Raw genomic sequence first — 17,190 nt, 5'->3', positions numbered from 1 at the left:
AGCTTCATCCAGTCCAGCATTTCACAAGATGTACTCTGCATAGAAGTTAAACAAACAGGGTGACAATATACGGCCTTGACGTACTCCTTTGCCGATTTGGAACCAGTCTGTTATTCCATTTCCAGTTCTAACTGTTGCTTCTTGACCTGCATACAGTTTCTCAGGAGGCAGGTAAGGTGATTTGGTATTCCTATTTCTTTAAGAATTTTCTGGTTTGTTGTGATCCACACAAAGGCTATAGCATAGTCCATGAAGCAGAAGTAGATGTTTTTCTGGAATTCCCTTGTGTTTTCTATGAACCAGCTGATGCTCTAAATTTGATCTCTGCTTCTTCTGCCTTTTCTAAATCCAGCTTGTACATCTGGAAGTTCTCAGTTCACATACTGTTGAAGCCTAGCTTGAAGATTTTGAGCATTACCTTGCTAGCATGTGAAATGAGTGTAATTGTGCAGTAGTTTGAACATTCTTTGGCATTGCCCTTCTTTGGGATTGGAATGAAAACTGACCTTTTCCAGTCCTGTGGCCACTACTGGCATATTGAGTGCAGCACTTTAACAGCATCATCCTTTAAAATCTGAAATAGCTCAGCTGGAATTCCATCACCTCCACTAGCTTTGTTTCAGGTCCAAAAGTGTTTCAGAAAAACGGGGAATTGGAATTGATTAGATGGCCTGATTGGATTTGAAAGTAGTGCTAATTCTATTAGTATTCAGAAGAGGAGATGCTGGTATTTCATGACACAAAATGCAAACCAATCAAATCATGACCAGTAGGCATCTACAATGAAGTGCCTACTGAATGCAAGGTTTGATGGTCCGGATAGCTGCTACTACAGATTATTTGGACAGTAATGATGAACCCAAGAACTATGGAATGGGATGACTTCTAATTGTGCTCCTCAATTCAGTCACTCAGTCGTGTGTGACTCTTTGTGACCCCATGGACTGTAGCATGCCAGGCTTCCCTGTCCATCACCAACTCCTAGAGCTTACTCAAACTCATGTCCATTGAGTTGGTGATGCCATCCAACCATCTCATCTTCTGTCGTCCCCTTCTCCTCCCGCCTTCAATCTTTCTCAGCCTCAGGGTCTTTTCCAATGAGTCAGTTCTTCCCATCAGGTGGCCAGAGTATTGGAGCTTCAGCTTCAGCATCAATCCTTCCAATGAATATTCAGGACTGATTTCTTTTAGGATTGACTGGTTGGATCTCCTTGCAGTCCAAGGGACTCTCAAGAGTCTTCTCCAACACCACAGTTCAAAAACATCAATTCTTTGGTGCTCAGCTTTCTTTATAGTCCAACTCTCACATCCATACATGACCACTGGAAAAACCACAGCTTTGACTAGATGGACTTTTGTTTGGCAAAGTAATGTCTCTGCTTTTTAATATACTGTCTAGGTTGGTCATAACTTTTCTTTCAAGGAGCAAGTGTCTTTTAATTTCATGGCTGCAGTCACCATCTGCAGTGATTTTGGAGCCCCCAAAAATAAAGTCTCTCACTGTTTCCATTGTTTCCCCATCTATTTGCCATGAAGTGATGGGACCAGATGCCATGATCTTCATTTTTTGAATGTTGAGTTTTAAGCCAGCTTTTTCACTCTCCTCTTTCACTTTCATCAAGAGGCTCTTCAGTTCTTCACTTTCTGCCATAAGGGTGGTGTCATCTGTGTATCTGAGGTTATTGATATTTCTCCCAGCAATCTTGATTCCAGCTTGTGTTTCATCCAGCCCAGCATTTCACATGATGTACTCTGCATATAAGTTAAATAAGCAGGGTGACAATATATAGCCTTGATGTACTCCTTTCCCGATTTGGAACCAGTCTATTGTTCCATGTCCAGTTCTAACTGCTGCTTCTTGACCTGCATACAGATTTCTCAGGAGGCAGGTCAGGTGGTCTGATATTTCCATTTCTTGAAGAATTTTCCACAGTTTGTTGTGATCCACACAATCAAAGGCTTTGGCATAGTCAGTAAAGCAGAAGTAGATATTTTTCTGGAACTCTCTTGCTTTTTCTATGATCCAACGGATGTTGGCAATTTGATCTCTGGTTCCTTTGCCTTTTCTAAATCCAGCTTGAACATCTGGAAGTTCACGGTTCACATACTGTTGAAGCCTGGCTTGGAGAATTTTGAGCATTACTTTGCTAGCATGTGAGATGAGTGCAATTGTGTGGTATGCAGATCCCATATGCTGAGGGACAATTAGGCCCATGTGCCACAACTATTGAGCCTGCACTCTGGAGCCCGGGAGCCACAACTACTGAGCCCTTGTGCAGCAACTACTGAAGCCCAAGTGCCCCAAAGCCTGTGCTCCACCATAAGACAAGCCACCACAATGAGAAGCTCACACACCACAAGTAAAGAGTAGCCTCCTCCCTCCAAAACTAGAAAAAGCCTGCACACAGCAATGAAGACCCAGCACAGCAAAAAATAATAATTAAAAAAATAAAATGGCAATCTTAAGATTTAAATTGCCAGCTCAAGAAACAGAGGACAGTAAGTTTCCATTATCTCTTGTTGATATAGATCCCAGACCGATTGGAACCAGAAGGTTGTTGATGCTGAGTCCCACTTACTTCACTACCCATCAATCAGCAGAATGTCCATGAGCTGATCATGCCCTTTTTGAACCATTATTAAAAGAATTTCTTACTACCATCTCCAGGTTGCAACGCAGTTTTGAGGGCATTAGCCCACGGTGGCCTCCTTCACCTGGCAAAGCAATAAAGCTATTCTTTTGTACTTCACCCAAAACTCCACCTCTAAGAATTAATTCAATGTCAGGGTACATAGGCCAGATTCAGCTTCACATAGCTGAAAATTAGAGTCTTGTTCCTATAGGTGTTTGAATTACAATATATAATGAACTCACAGCCTTGTCATATGTCACTTTGGGGAAAGTAAGTGCATTTGTTTGACTAGATGAGATCTCCTAGAATAGAAATGAGGATATTTGGGTGAATTCAGATGATTCTAAGTACCTCATCAATGAGACTTCTTTGCCCTAAAAGCCATCCCTAGTTGATGAAGCTGGCCCTGCCTTGCTTCAGCATCCTCAAGTTACTTGCAAGGGAATGCCAATTTTCCTCATGTGCCATCCCTACCACCTCTCATTGCTTCCAGACCTACAACTAGAGTTAGATCACAGTATAGTCATGTATGAATGTGAGAGTTGAACTCTAAAGAAATCTGAGTGCCGAAGAATTGATGCTTTTGAACTGTGGTGTTGGAGAAGACTCTTGAGAGTCCCTTGGACTGCAAGGAGATCCAACCAGTCAATCCTAAAGGAAATCAGTCCTGAATATTCATTGGAAGGACTGATGTTGAAGCTGAAACTCCAATACTTTGACCACCTGATGTGAAGAACTGACTCACTGGAAAAGACCCTGATCCTGGGAAAGACTGAGGGCAGGAGGAGAAGGGGACAACAGAGGATGAGATGGTTGGATGGCAGATGGACATGAGTTTGAGTGAGCTCCGGGAGCTGATGATGGACAGGGAGGCCTGGTGTGCTGCAGTCCATGGGGTCGCAAAGAGTTGGACAGGACTAAGTGACTGAACTGAACTGATGCTCTAAGAATACAAATATAAGTCTGAACTGGAAGGAGGAAATTGTGAAATTTTGCTAATTTATAATAGCAGAAATTTGGAGAATATGTGTGGGAATGTATTTTAAGGATATTATGCCTTGGAGGAAGGAATGTAATTTTAATTGGGCCACTTATCAGAGATTCTGCATTCAATTACTAGCTTGCCCACTTGAAAGTGGTTCTATTTGCTTGGTTGACTGAAGTCAAGGCTGAAAATTAGCCCATATTAAATGAAGTTGACATGCCAGATATCCTTGGTATAATGTAAAGGAAGTTCTCCAAAGGCTTAAGGAAATAGAAACATTGGAATACATTTATGATATATGATCCACTCACCTACATCCTAACCATATCCCCCGATAAGACCTAGGGGATGTTCTTTTCCACAAGACACTGAAAAATACATTGACAAGAGGAGCCTTATCACTCTTGGAACATGGTACAGTGGAAGTCTTCAGTAGGCCAGAGATAGAGGTGAGAGATGCTGCCACTGAAGGTAATTTGCTAATTTCAATGAGAATAATGGGATCTTAGAATAGCAGAGAACAAGTGGCAGCACTTAATGACCAGAGATGGGGTGAGCATGGCTAACATGACAGAAGCATAGCTAGAGAAATAATCTGAATGTTCTGACCTGCAGAGGAGTTTGGTAATGGCTAATTATTCTTCAGATGGAAATAGATGAGCAACCTACTAATTCCTACTTGATCAGCATAGCGGAAACAGTTCTACCTGGTGAATAAAGATCTAGTTTGAGTTATTATGATGGAGGTTCATGGCCTCTTGAAGCCAAATCCAGCCTTTGTACCTCAATACTGAATTAAATCTCGGAGACAGAGTTTTGGGTGAAGTAGAAAAGAATAGCTTTATTGCTTTGCCAGGCAAAAGGGGCCACAATGGGCTAATACCCTCAAAACTGTGTGTGGTAGTGAGGAGTTTTATAGTAATGATTAAAAGAGGGCATAATAAGTTCATGGACATTCCTCTGACTGGTTGGTGGTGAGGTAAGTGGGAAAGAACATCATCAACCTTCTGGTTTCAACTGGTCTGAGGAGTGTGTGTGGGCAGCATACTGTTAACTTCTCCCACCTGGTAGGGGTTTCAGTATCTGCAAAACAGCTCAAAGATAGTGCTACGTGTATCCTTTGAGGGGGAACTAGGACTCTGCCCCAAGGCTGCACTACTGTTTCTTTTGACTATCTTGTCTCTGCATCCTCTTCCTTCCCCAATTAGCAACTGTTTGAACCTGCCTTTTGGAACTCAGGGAAGGTCATGGAGGCTGAATGAAGCCTATTTCCTGTAATCAAGAAAAGGGGGGCGGGGCACAAAAAGACTTTTGTGCCCAGCCCCACAGGGTCCTGCTTGGTATCAATTTCACTTATTTGCAAGATCTGAGTCAGTTCACACACCCAGAGGCCCTGGAAGGGAAAGCCAGGTCCTCCTTGAAGAAGGATTCAGCAATACCATAAACATGTGTTGTAGATTTTCTCCCTAGCTTTCCTCTTTCTTTCTAGCCAGAGGGGCCTTTGGTCATTTACCAGGGTAGCCATGCACTAAGAAATTGGAAATGTAACAGGGAAGAACTAATTCTGACTCCATGTTGGATCTGTTTCTTTGACTTTAACCTTTGCTTTTCATTGCTTTTGTTATTATAATCATACATAATGGCCTGCCTCAGGGAACCCTGCCCCTCTGCCTGAATGTTAAACTAAAGTGGCTTTGTTCAGCTCACAGGGAGACAATCTGACCCTGCCCACCTGTGAATGGCTGCAGAAAAGAAGAACACATCCCCTCCTATTTTGCAAGATAAATGGCCTTTTTACTTTACTTCCTTACCTCCTCTCCCTCTCTGTTCTATAAAAGAATCTAGTGTCCAGACTCCAATAAGATGCTTTTTTTGGAGACACTACTCTGCCATCTTCTCAGTCTGCCAGCTTTCCAAATAAAGTCATTATTCCTTGCCTCAACACCTTGTCTCCTGATTCACTGGCCTGTCATGTACAAGCAGAGTGAGCTTGGACTCAGTAACAGAAACATTCACACTTTTCAGTGTTTTGAACACTGATTATGAATTCACATTCATCCAGGACCAATGTGGGGGGGCAGTGGGGGGAGAGTTTATAACACAATGGTCATTGATTGGTCAGAGCCAGGGCTTAGGGAGTCCAGAAATAAAATTTTATCCTAAATGCATCCACAATTGATCCAGTAGATCTGCAAATATATCATATGATTCTTAGTTTATGAATGAATATTTGAAATAGTAATACTCAACAACTGGCAGACCTACCACATTTGCTCCCTGACCAGTGTAGTAAGGGCTATTTATAGTAGAAATGGCCAAGTAGAATTCACTGTATCTGTCAGTACTGCACCCCCAGGGAAATCACACAGCTGAGTGCCACCAAATATCTGAAGGATGTATATATGTATGGGAGGTGATTTCTATTACATCCTCATTTAATTTGCCTGTTTGGCTTGTGCAAAAAGCATGCAGATCTTGGAGAATGATGGTTGATAATCAAAATTTAATAATGTCAAACATGACTTTTTAAAAAGTTAGATAAATCATAAGAAACTGCAGAACATTAGCAACACCAAGATCTTGAAAGCAGCCATAAAGAAAAAACATTACCCTCAAAGGAAGACAAGTAGAATTAGAGAATAGGAAATCTACTGCTTGGCGCTTTTGGGATGGGGGAAAAACTGTAGTTCTGATGACAGAAATGGAAGCTGCAGTAAAATGTGAGATTAAGGATTAAATGCCCTTCTGCCAGTGAGTGTAAGCCTAGGAATGTAGCTACCAGGATAATTTGTTTGCCTGGCCTCAAGGAAGATGGTAATACAGGGCTCCCAGGGTCACGTGTATCAACCTTACTTTAGATAGCCAATGAAACGGATTCTGGCTGGCAAAAGCAGAAAGAGACTTTATTGAACTGTTGGGCTCACAGATGTGTTAGGGGAATTGCTGACTGAAACCGCCCACCCTGGCCAGGTACCGCAGTAACCATTTGCATGAGTTACTTTACAACAGGAGGTCCTGGTAAGGAACATGGAACTAACAAGCCACCACCAACTGGAAGAATTCAGGAAAGGTCAAAAGGAGAGAGGAGATGCTAGTCCATATGTCCTACCAACTTGCAAGAGTCCTTCTTCTTGGAATCCATCTTGGTTGAGCAATATGCCACCGGGAAGGACCCTGAGACAGAATGATTGGCCAGAGACAACCCAGAAACTAACCTTATCACCATAAAACCCAGACTGTGAGCCATGTGCAGAGCAGTTCTCCTGGGTTCCCTTACTCTGCTGCTCTCTGCCCGGGTGCCCCTTCCCAATAAAGTCTCTGCTTTGTCAGCATGTGTGTCTCCTTGGACAATTCATTTCCAAGTGTCAGACAAGAGCCCATTCTTGGGCCCTGCAAGAGATGCACTAAGAAGCTCCTCTCCTTCAAAAAGGGGGATAAAGTCTGTGGATCCATAAGCACTTGAAGTCCTACTTCAGAACCAGAGTGTTGATATGAAGATGCCACTACTGCCACCAGAATGTTTTCTCTACTTTCTCTCCTGCTCTGCTATAGATTGAGAAATCCAAGCAGAAGCATGTCATTAACCAATTCTTTGTCACATGGCTACAAGGGACAGGGATTTGGGGAAAGCTAACATCTGGTCTTTTATATGTTGGGCAAAACCCTGATGATAAGTGGTTATTAGGGGTAGGGAGAGAATGTGACTGAAAGAACAGACTACTTCAGGGAGTTTTAGGGGTGATGGAATTCTAATTGTGTTCTATATTCTAATTGTGGTGATGGTTACAGGAGCACATACCTGTGTTAAAAATTCATATTAAGTGGGACTTCCCTGGTGGTACAGCAGATAGGAATCTGCCTGCCAGTGCAGGGGACACAGGTTCAATTCCTGGTCCAGGAAGATCCCACATGCCACAGAGCAACCAAGCCCATGTGCCACAACTACTGAGCCCACGTGCTGCAACTACTGAAGCCTGTGCACCTAGAGCCTGCTCTCCACAAAAAGACAAGCCACCATAATGAGAAGCCTGTACAGCACAACAAAGAGTAGCTGCTGCTTGCAGCAACTAGAGAAAAGCCCATGTGGAGCAACAAAGACTCTGCACCACCAAAAAAAAAAAAATCATAGAGGTGTACATAAAAAAAAAAAAGCTAATTTATTGTATGGTAATTTTTTTAAAAAACAAAAATAAAACACAACTATGGTTGTGTTGTAGAAATGAGGACTACTGTAGCTATCCATAGTTTCTGCCTTTCTTTTTTAGGTACATAATTATATACAGGAGGCAGTGATCAAGACCATCCCCAAGAAAAAGAAATGCAAAAAGGCAAAATGGTTGTCTGAGGAGGCCTTACAAATAGATGAGAAAAGAAGAGAAGTGAAAGGCAAAGGAGAAAAGGAAAGATATACCCATTTGAATGCAGAGTTCCAAAGAATAGCAAGGAGAGATAAGAAAGTCTTCCTCAGTGATCAATACAAAGAAATAGAGAAAAACAATAGAATGGGAAAGACTAGAGATCTCTTCAAGAAAATTAGAGATACCAAGGGAACATTTCATGCAAAGATGGGCACAATAAAGGACAGAAATGGTATGGACCTAACAGAAGCAGAAGATATTAAGAGGTGGCAAGAATACACAGAAGAACTATACAAAAAAGATCTTCATGACCCAGATAACCACGATGGTGTGATCACTCACCTAGAGCCAGACATCCTGGAGTGCAAAGTCAAGTGGGATTTAGGAAACATCACTATAAACAAAGCTAGTGGAGGTGATGGAATTCCAGTTGAGCTATTTCAAATCCTAAAAGATGATACTGTGAAAGTGCTGCATTCAATATGCCAGCAAATTTGGAAAACTCAGCAGTGGCCACAGGACTGGGAAAGGTCAGTTTTCATTCCAATCCCAAAGAAAGGCAATGCCAAAGAATGTTCAAACTACTGCATAATTGCACTCATCTCACACACTAGCAAAGTAATGCTCAAAACTCTCCAAGCTAGGCTTCAACAGTACATGAACCAAGAACTTTCAGGTGTTCAAGCTGGATTTAGAAAAGGCAGAGGAACCAGAGATCAAATTGCCAACATCCATTGGATCATCGAAAAAGCAAGAGTTCCAGAAAAACATCTACTTCTGCTTTACTGACTATGCCAAAGCCTTTGACTGTGTGGATCACAACAAACTGTGGAAAATTCTTCAAGAGATGGGAATACCAGACCACCTTACCTGCCTCCTGAGAAATCTGTATGCAGGTCAAGAAGCAACAGTTAGAACCAGACATGGAACAACAGACTGGTTCCAAATCAGGAAAGGAGTACATCAAGGCTGTATATTGTCACCCTGCTTATTTAACTTATATACAGAGCACATCATGAGAAATGCTGGGCTGGATGAAGCACAAGCTGGAATCAAGATTGCCAGGAGAAATATCAATAACCTCAGATACGCAGATGACACCACCCTTATGGCAGAAAGCAAAGAACTAAAGAGCTCTTGATGAAGGTGAAAGAGGAGAGTGAAAAACTTCCTTAAAACTCAACATTTAGAAAATTAAGATCATGGCATCCGGTCCCATCACTTCATGGCAAATAGATGGGAGGAAAATGGAAACAGTGAGAGAATTTATTTTGGGGGGCTCTAAAATCACTGCAGATGGTGATTGCAGCCATGAAAGGCGCCTGCTCCTTGGAAGAAAAGCTGTGACCAACCCAGACAGCATATTAAAAAGCAGAGACATTACTTTGACAAAAAAGTCCGTCTAGTCAAAGCTATGGTTTTTCCAGTAGTCATGTATGGATATGAGAGTTGGACTATAAAGAAAGCTGAGCACTGAAGAATTGGTGCTTTTGAACTGTGGTATTGGAGAAGACTCTTGAGAGTCCCTTGGACTGCAAGGAGATCCAACCAGTCTATCCTAAAGGAAATCAGTCCTGAACATTTATTGGACTGATGCTGAAGCTGAAACTCCAATACTTTGGCCAACTGATGTGAAGAACTGACTCATTGGAAAAGACTGATGCTGGGAAAGACTGAAGGCAGGAGGAGAAGGGGATGACAGAGGACGAGATGGTTGGATGGTATCACTGACTCAATGGGCATGAGTTTGAGCAAGCTCCAGGAGTTGGTGATGGACAGGGAAACCTGGCAAGCTGCAGTCCATGGGGTCGCAAAGAGTCTGATATGACTGAGCAACTGAACTGAACTGAATTATACACTTCAATTTCTTTCCCTACTTCTCTACTTTATATAAGGTGAGTTGATGGTAGTTAACTTTTTGTAGTTCACATGTAAGATGGGATGGAGATTGATTAAGAATAAAAACTTGGATTCTCCCTTAGGAGAGAGGATTAGTGCATTTTTTTGCTATGAGGATTTCTGTTGTGACAGGCAGAAGCATACCACTGATGCTATTAGCTCTTCTGCAGAAGTATGACAAGAAGGGTGTGGCTGTGTGGGTAAAGAGGTGGGTAAGATTGCCGGGAGAAAAATCAATAACCTCAGATATGCAGATGACACCACCCTTATGGCAGAAAGTGAAGAGGAACTAAAGAGCCTCTTGATGAAAGTGAAAGAGGAGAGTGAAAAAGTTGGCTTAAAGCTCAACATTCAGAAAACTAAGATCATGGCATCTGGTCCCATCACTTCATGGGAAATAGATGGGGAAACAGTGGAAGCAGTGTCAGACTTTACTTTTTTGGGCTCCAAAATCACTGCAGATGGTGACTGCAGCCATGAAATTAAAAGATGCTTACTCCTTGGAAGGAAAGTTATGACCAACCTAGATAGCATATTAAAAAGCAGAGACATTACTTTGCAAACAAAGGTCCATCTAGTCAAGGCTATGGTTTTTCCAATGGTCATGTATGGATGTGAGAGTTGGAATGTGAAGAAAGCTGAGCACTGAAAAATTGATGCTTTTGAACTGTGGTGTTGGAGAAGACTCTTGAGAGTCCCTTGGACTGCAAGGAGATCCAACCAGTCCATCCTAGGGAAGATCAGTCCTGGGTGTTCATTGGAAGGACTGATGCTGAAGCTGAAACTCCAATACTTTGGCCACCTCATGCGAAGAGTTGACTCATTGGAAAAGACCCTGATGCTGGAGGGACTGGGGGCAGGAGGAGAAGGGGACGACAGAGGATGAGATGGCTGGATGGCATCACCGACTTGATGGACATGAGTTTGAGTAAACTCCAGGAGTTGGTGATGGACAGGGAGGCCTGGCGTGCTGTGATTCATGGGGTTGCAAAGAGTCAGACACGACTGAGCAGCTGAACTGAACTGAACATAGATTATTGTGGTGAAGAGACCTCCACAGTGCACTCCCTAGAACGTTTGTCTCCTGATGTTCATGTGTAACCTTCCCCCCTTGAAAGTGGACAGAACCTGCGACCTACCTTTAATTAACCAACAGAATATGGCAAAGGGGATATTTCATACTGTGAGATCATGTGACATTATATAAGACACTGTCTTGCTAGCAGACTTGCTTCAGAGACTGTCCTTGCTGGACTGATGAAGTGGCCATCTGGGTGAAGCCCACATGGCAAGGTCAGGAAGCCTGAAGAAGCAGTTGCTGGGAACTGAGTAAAGCCTCTAGGAGCTGAGGGTGGCTTCCAGTCAACCACCTGCAAGAAGCTAGGGCCTTCAGACCTATAACCATATGGAACTAACTCCTGTCAACAGCCTGAGTTAGGCTGGAAGTGGATTCTTCCCCAGTTAAGCCTCTACAATGAGAACCACCTTTGAAAAAAACCTTGGTTTTGCAGCTTGTGAGATCCTAAGCAGAGAAACCAGCTAAGCTGAGCCTGGAGTCCTGACCCATTACAATGGTGAAATAATGTGTATTGAGATAATTTGTTACCCAGCAAGGGAAAGCAAACACAGTGCTTGGTGTCCATTCCAGTCTCTTAGTGTGCCTTTCTGTAATGTTGGGGCTAAGAAACTAAGGACATTTCCCAGATTCCCTCACAACCAGGACTCTGGACATATTATAGGGCAGTCAGATACACATGTGTGAGACAACTGGCAGAAGGAAGGTGGAGGCTATGCTTCTGCCATTTCTGCTGGTAAACATGGATGTGCAGCTGTTTGATTGTCCTATTGCAATTTAGTTACTAGCTTGTGGGTGCTGAGAGGCAGGATGCTTGGCATCCATTTCACTGGTGTAAATAGTAGCAGGTGTAGTGTGGTTCTGGGGACAGGAACCATACAGCTGGCTTCTCATCATGGAGTAGGAAGTGGCAGTTTCCTAATGGGAGAAGAATTAGCAACTCCCTTGATGACCTGATGCTGTGGTATAGCTTTGGAAGCTGTTCTTGAATGCTCAATTGAGAGTCAGTCCTCTTGATAATTCTATAAGCCACTTAATGTCTGGTAATAAATCTTTCCCTGCCTAAACTAATTAGAGTGAATTCTGTTCTCTGCAACTGAACCTTAACTAATAGGAAGGAAGTCCTCAAGTGATAGAGTTAAATATAAATACATCATAATAAATAATAGTAAGATCTCTAAGTAAGCCATTTTCATGTTTATTAGATTTATAACATTTATTTTTATAAAGACAAGTAAAGCCCACTTTATACCACTTAATGTATAAGGTACAATGCACTGGTTCAGTGTGACACAACTACATAAGAAAAACCCATTTGTTCAACAAGGTAGTGACTACAAAACTATGTGTTCAGTTTATTTCTCCTACAGACTCAGAAAATAAATGTTTATCTTTTTAACTTGCACTTATAATCTTTTTGCAACTCAAAAATCTCTTTAGGTATTCAATTTTAACTAATCTAGGCTAAAATACAATACTAAGTAATCTTCAATATTCTGATCTTAAAATCATATCAAATATTAATAACATATGCTCTTAAGAAAGTATCTTTTTGTAAATACAACTGACAAAATATTGAACAATGTGCAACAGTGCATTTGTATATAAGCACAGAGCCTTGTGTCTTATAGAGCTACTATAGTATAACAATCATTGCTTAAAAGCAGATGTGTGATAGTTCACATACAAACTATTAACTAAAGTCTAAAATTTGGACACATTTCAGGCAAATCATTTCTGAGAAAAGGCACAGATGTTTATTTAGCAATTATCTCTTAAGTGGTAATTTTCTTGAAAAGACAAAGCTGACAAAATAATTTTAAAGACATTACTTTAAATTTGGCCAAAATCATTTTAAAGACAAATTTAAATTTGGCCGAGTCCAATTTACAAAATTTTCAAGGGGTCAACTTAAAAATTCTTGAATCTCTCTGAAAATAATACATTTTGTGGTGATGAAACCCTCTGGGTTAAGCCTTGTTCACAGTGGATTCTTGCCAAAAGCTGATTATACTAATTGTTTTCCACAAGGGAGACTTCTTGGGTCATTCTTAAAGGATGTCTGCCTTCTCATGGTTTCAAATCTGAAAAGTCAACAGGCTTAAAACCAAAGTCTTTTGTGAAAAAAGAAGTTCCAGTGGATGCCTTCTCCTCAGTTTTTCAAATCAACTGATTTATAAATTGCTTTTATCAGAAACAGCACAGAATATTAGATAGCTATGGGTTTTTTTTCCTCTTTAAAGTGCTAACAAAGCCCATTATCTCTAAATGAACTTTCATTGTAATGACTGAAATATAAGCAGCATAAAGTACATAGAAATTACACATTTAAATCAGATAAATTACAGCTTTTTAGATAGATGCCAAAATTCTATACATTATTTTAACAATCCTTATGCACAAGTACAGGCATACCTTGGATGTTGCAGGTTTGGTTCCAGATCACTGGGATAAAAGCAAATATTGCAATAAAGCAAATTACATGAATTTTTTGGTTTCCCAGGGCATACAAGAGTTATGTTTACACTATACTGTAGTCTATTAAGTGTACAATAGCATTATGTCTAAAAAAGGAACAAACTTTAATTAAAACTATGTTACCACTAAAAAGTGCTAGCCATCATATGAGCCTTCAGTGAGTTGCATTAGTAACATTAAAGATCACTGATCACGGATCACCATGACAAACATAATAATAATGAAAAAGTTCCAAATACTGTGAGAATTACCAAAACGTGACAGAGACACAAAAGCAAATGCTGTTGGAAAAATGACACTGATTAGACTTGCTCAATGCAGTGTTGCCACAAGCCTTCATTTTCAATAAACTGTAGTATCTGTGGGAATTTCCTGGTGGTCCAGTGGTTAGGACTCTTCACTTTTACTGCCAAGTGTCTGGGTTCAATCCCTGTGGGGAACTACCATCCTGTAAGCCTGGATCCCACAAGCCCACAAATCACATGGTGGCAAAAAAAAAAAACACAAAGACAAAAAACTGTAGTATCTGTGGAGCACAATCAAGCAAAGTGCAGCAAAACAAGGTATGCGTGTATACTTTATGAACTTGTCAGACTAATACAATAATTCAATCTATCTACTATAACTTAAAATATGACTGGTGAAAATCCAAAATATAAAATTAGAACCAAACTACTCTGAGAAAAATACCACAAAGAGCAGTGCTCAGAATTTCAAGTAACTTCTCAGTCCAATGAGAGACCTGTACAGAGTTAACTGTACATTTATTTACCCTTCTGAATTGGCTCATTTTAACTATCTCAAATCCAAATCCAGTATCCTTTTTCCTCATATCAGCCCAGTATTTGAGTTTTTTATTTTTGTCAGTAACAGAGCTAGAAATGTGTCAGTGACTTCTGAACTGCTTAGGTTAGGGAGAAGGTAGAATTTACTTAAAAAAACAACAACAACAAAAAAAAACCACATAATACTAGAAGACTGAGCGAGATTAACTTTAAGAAGTTAGTATTATTTCAGTTAGATAACTTGAAAATGAGGTTCCCATATGGTAATCTTCTAGATAATTAAGGCTACAAATCTAAGAGTCTGATTTTCTAAAGCATTGTAATAGGACTGAGGCAATTTGGAAAGCAAGATTTATCATTATGGCATATCAGCATCACTAATACTCAAACATAACACCACATTTTCAAAAATTATCACTAATTCATATGTAAATAGCAGCACAAACTAGTTATTTCCTTACTAAAAGTGATATGGTGGTGCCCTCTGGTGGTGACATTTAGCATACTCCCCCAATACAGCATATCTTGCGAAATATAAAAAGTATATCTGTATTATAGAATATCAAAATTAGATATTACCCCAAAGGAATAAATCATTGTGCTTACAATATCTTCTTTTTAACCTTCAAATACATTGGTAACAAGATAAACCCCTGATCCCTATTTCCAGGAATCAAGCTGACGGTTCTAATAATCTTGGTAAAATGCCTGTTAAGAGCTTTACTTCTTGGTTCTAGAACTTAACTGAGAGGTTTTTGCATTTTCTAGTTTGGCTTTTAGATCTATGGATTTCTCAAAAAACTTCACCAATGCTGGTTCATTCAACAAAGAGGCAAGAATCTGTTCAAATGCAAATGACCACTGAGGTTCTTCCCTGGGTGAGGAGGGTTCTTTCTCCAAGGGTTTCTCTGCCTGCCCCTCAATAGGTACTCCAGAAACACAGACTACACCAGACAGTCCTTTCATTGCCGATGTAGGGCTATGGAGTTTCCTTCCAACTTCTTCCATCCTGAGCAAAAGGCTGGTTACAACAGCAATGGCTTGATACAATGCCTCTTCTTCAGGGTCCCCATGAAATAAGTTATATAGTGTCTTTGAAAACTGAATAAATTGTGACTAGAAGACACAAGTTAGAAATATCACATTTGATATTAGACTTAGCAAATATATAAATAGAACTTAGAAGTGAATAGTCTTCTATTTAGAATTTGCACCACCTAACTTTCACCATAGAAGTTATAAGAACTGATGATTAATCCCCCAAGTAAATTTTGGTTCTAGAAAAATGGGTATGAATTATGAAAGAAAATTTCACTTAAGTTTTCTCATCTGTTGCCTAATAACAGTAAATTATATATATATATATATATATATATATATATATATATATATATATATATATATATAGGTATCTGCCAGCATTCCTTCAATCTTAGGTAATACTTTTAATTAGGCAAAGTTCCATATTTGCCTACATACAAATAATTAATTCATTAATCAATCTTAACAAACAGACTAGGATGACTTAAATTTAACGAAGAATGTTTTGGAACCAATCCAGTAATACAAGGAGGTAATGTGGACATGTTTCTTTTTAAAGGCTAAGGAGGGGCCCTAGTAAAGAAATGAACTGGATTGTTTGCTAACTGTCCCTAGACAATCCATAGATGTTCCTAGAAGATCCTTGCCAATATAAAATTTTTTTCCCAACACAAAAGTCCTGTAAGTCAATCATCCTACTAGAAAAGTTTATCTGTAAATAAAAAGCAAATAAAAAAGATATACTTTGGGCGGGGGCTGCACTGTAAGGCATGCAGGATCTTAGTTCCCCAACAAGGTATCCAACCTATGTCCCCTGCAGTAGAAGCATGGATTCTTAACTACTGGACTGCTAGAGAAAGTGAAAGTGAAAGTCGCTCAGTCATGTCTGACTCTTTGCGACCCCATGGACTATACAGTCCATGAATTCTCCAGGCCAGAATACTGGAGTGGGTAGCCTTTCCCTTTTCCAGGGGATCTTCCCGACCTAGGAATTGAACCGGGGTCTCCTGCATTGCAGGCGGATTCTTTTTTTTTTTTTTTTAGGTGGATTCTTTACCAACTGAGCTATCAGGGAAGCCCCAGGACCATCAGGGAAGTCCCCCTAAAAGATACACTTTATTAAAATTTACTGTACCAAACTTTAAGCTATATTTTTCTTTCTTTCTTAGTCTGTAACACTTTATTTATTAAAATTTTAGTATTAATATATTGATTAAATTTTAAGAAGTACTTATTTAACTATCAAATTACCTACTCCACTGAGAAAAATGAAGTTATTTCATATTTTGGTTAAGTTCTGATAATCCTCATTATCTGTACCAAAAGAATTTATTTAAAAAATATACAAACATATAATGACTGAATAGTGTGCAAGAAAGAGATGGGTTTATAATTGTGTCAATAGGGAATTCCTTGATGGTCCAGAGCTTAAGACTCTATGCTTCCACAGCAGAGAGTGCGGGTTTGATCCCTGGTCCAGGAACTAAGATCCCACATGCTACATGGCATGGCCAAAAAAAAAAGTTGTGTTAACAGTAGTTGTTAGTACTATCTGAGCAGATTCAAGATGATTAGGAACCAGGGTATAACCTATTTTAGTTATTTCTTATTCCTACTACCTAGTATTGGGCATGTCATCTAGTTGTCACTAAAAATGTCTACTGAATAAATGAACATTTCTAATAAAGCTGGAAGTAGAAAACCCTGAAATAACTGCTATATACACATCTTTTCTATAGGTACAAATGTCACAGCAGAGGACTGTAACAAACTCTAAATGCATTTAAGTGTTTAAAGTAGAAAATCATTTTAAAATTTACTCCCATTCTTATATACTTATCTGAAACTTACAGAGATGATGCAGAGATTATTTTTGTAATAGCATGTTAGCTATTTTAGATTTGGAAACACCCACATTCATTTTAATAAAACACAT

General features: G+C 39.9%; 1 protein-coding gene across 2 annotated transcripts in view; it reads right to left on the bottom strand.

The window, feature by feature from the left end:
- Window positions 1-12,132: 12,132 nt before the first annotated feature.
- The window catches only part of TBC1D8B (TBC1 domain family member 8B), an 83,614-nt gene continuing 78,556 nt past the window's right edge, over window positions 12,133-17,190 (bottom strand). For both annotated transcript variants that reach the window (XM_020877937.2, XM_070462209.1), the window contains exon 21: window positions 12,133-15,329. In XM_020877937.2, coding sequence (XP_020733596.1) covers window positions 14,934-15,329 — 396 coding nt within the window. In that variant the 3' untranslated portion in view covers window positions 12,133-14,933. The remainder of the gene's footprint in view (window positions 15,330-17,190) is intronic.

This window comes from Odocoileus virginianus, unplaced genomic scaffold, assembly GCF_023699985.2.
Source record: "Odocoileus virginianus isolate 20LAN1187 ecotype Illinois unplaced genomic scaffold, Ovbor_1.2 Unplaced_Scaffold_1, whole genome shotgun sequence".
Classification (NCBI taxonomy): domain Eukaryota; kingdom Metazoa; phylum Chordata; class Mammalia; order Artiodactyla; family Cervidae; genus Odocoileus; species Odocoileus virginianus.
Note: the sequence above shows the minus strand (reverse complement) of the source record. Positions and strands in the feature narration are given on the sequence as shown.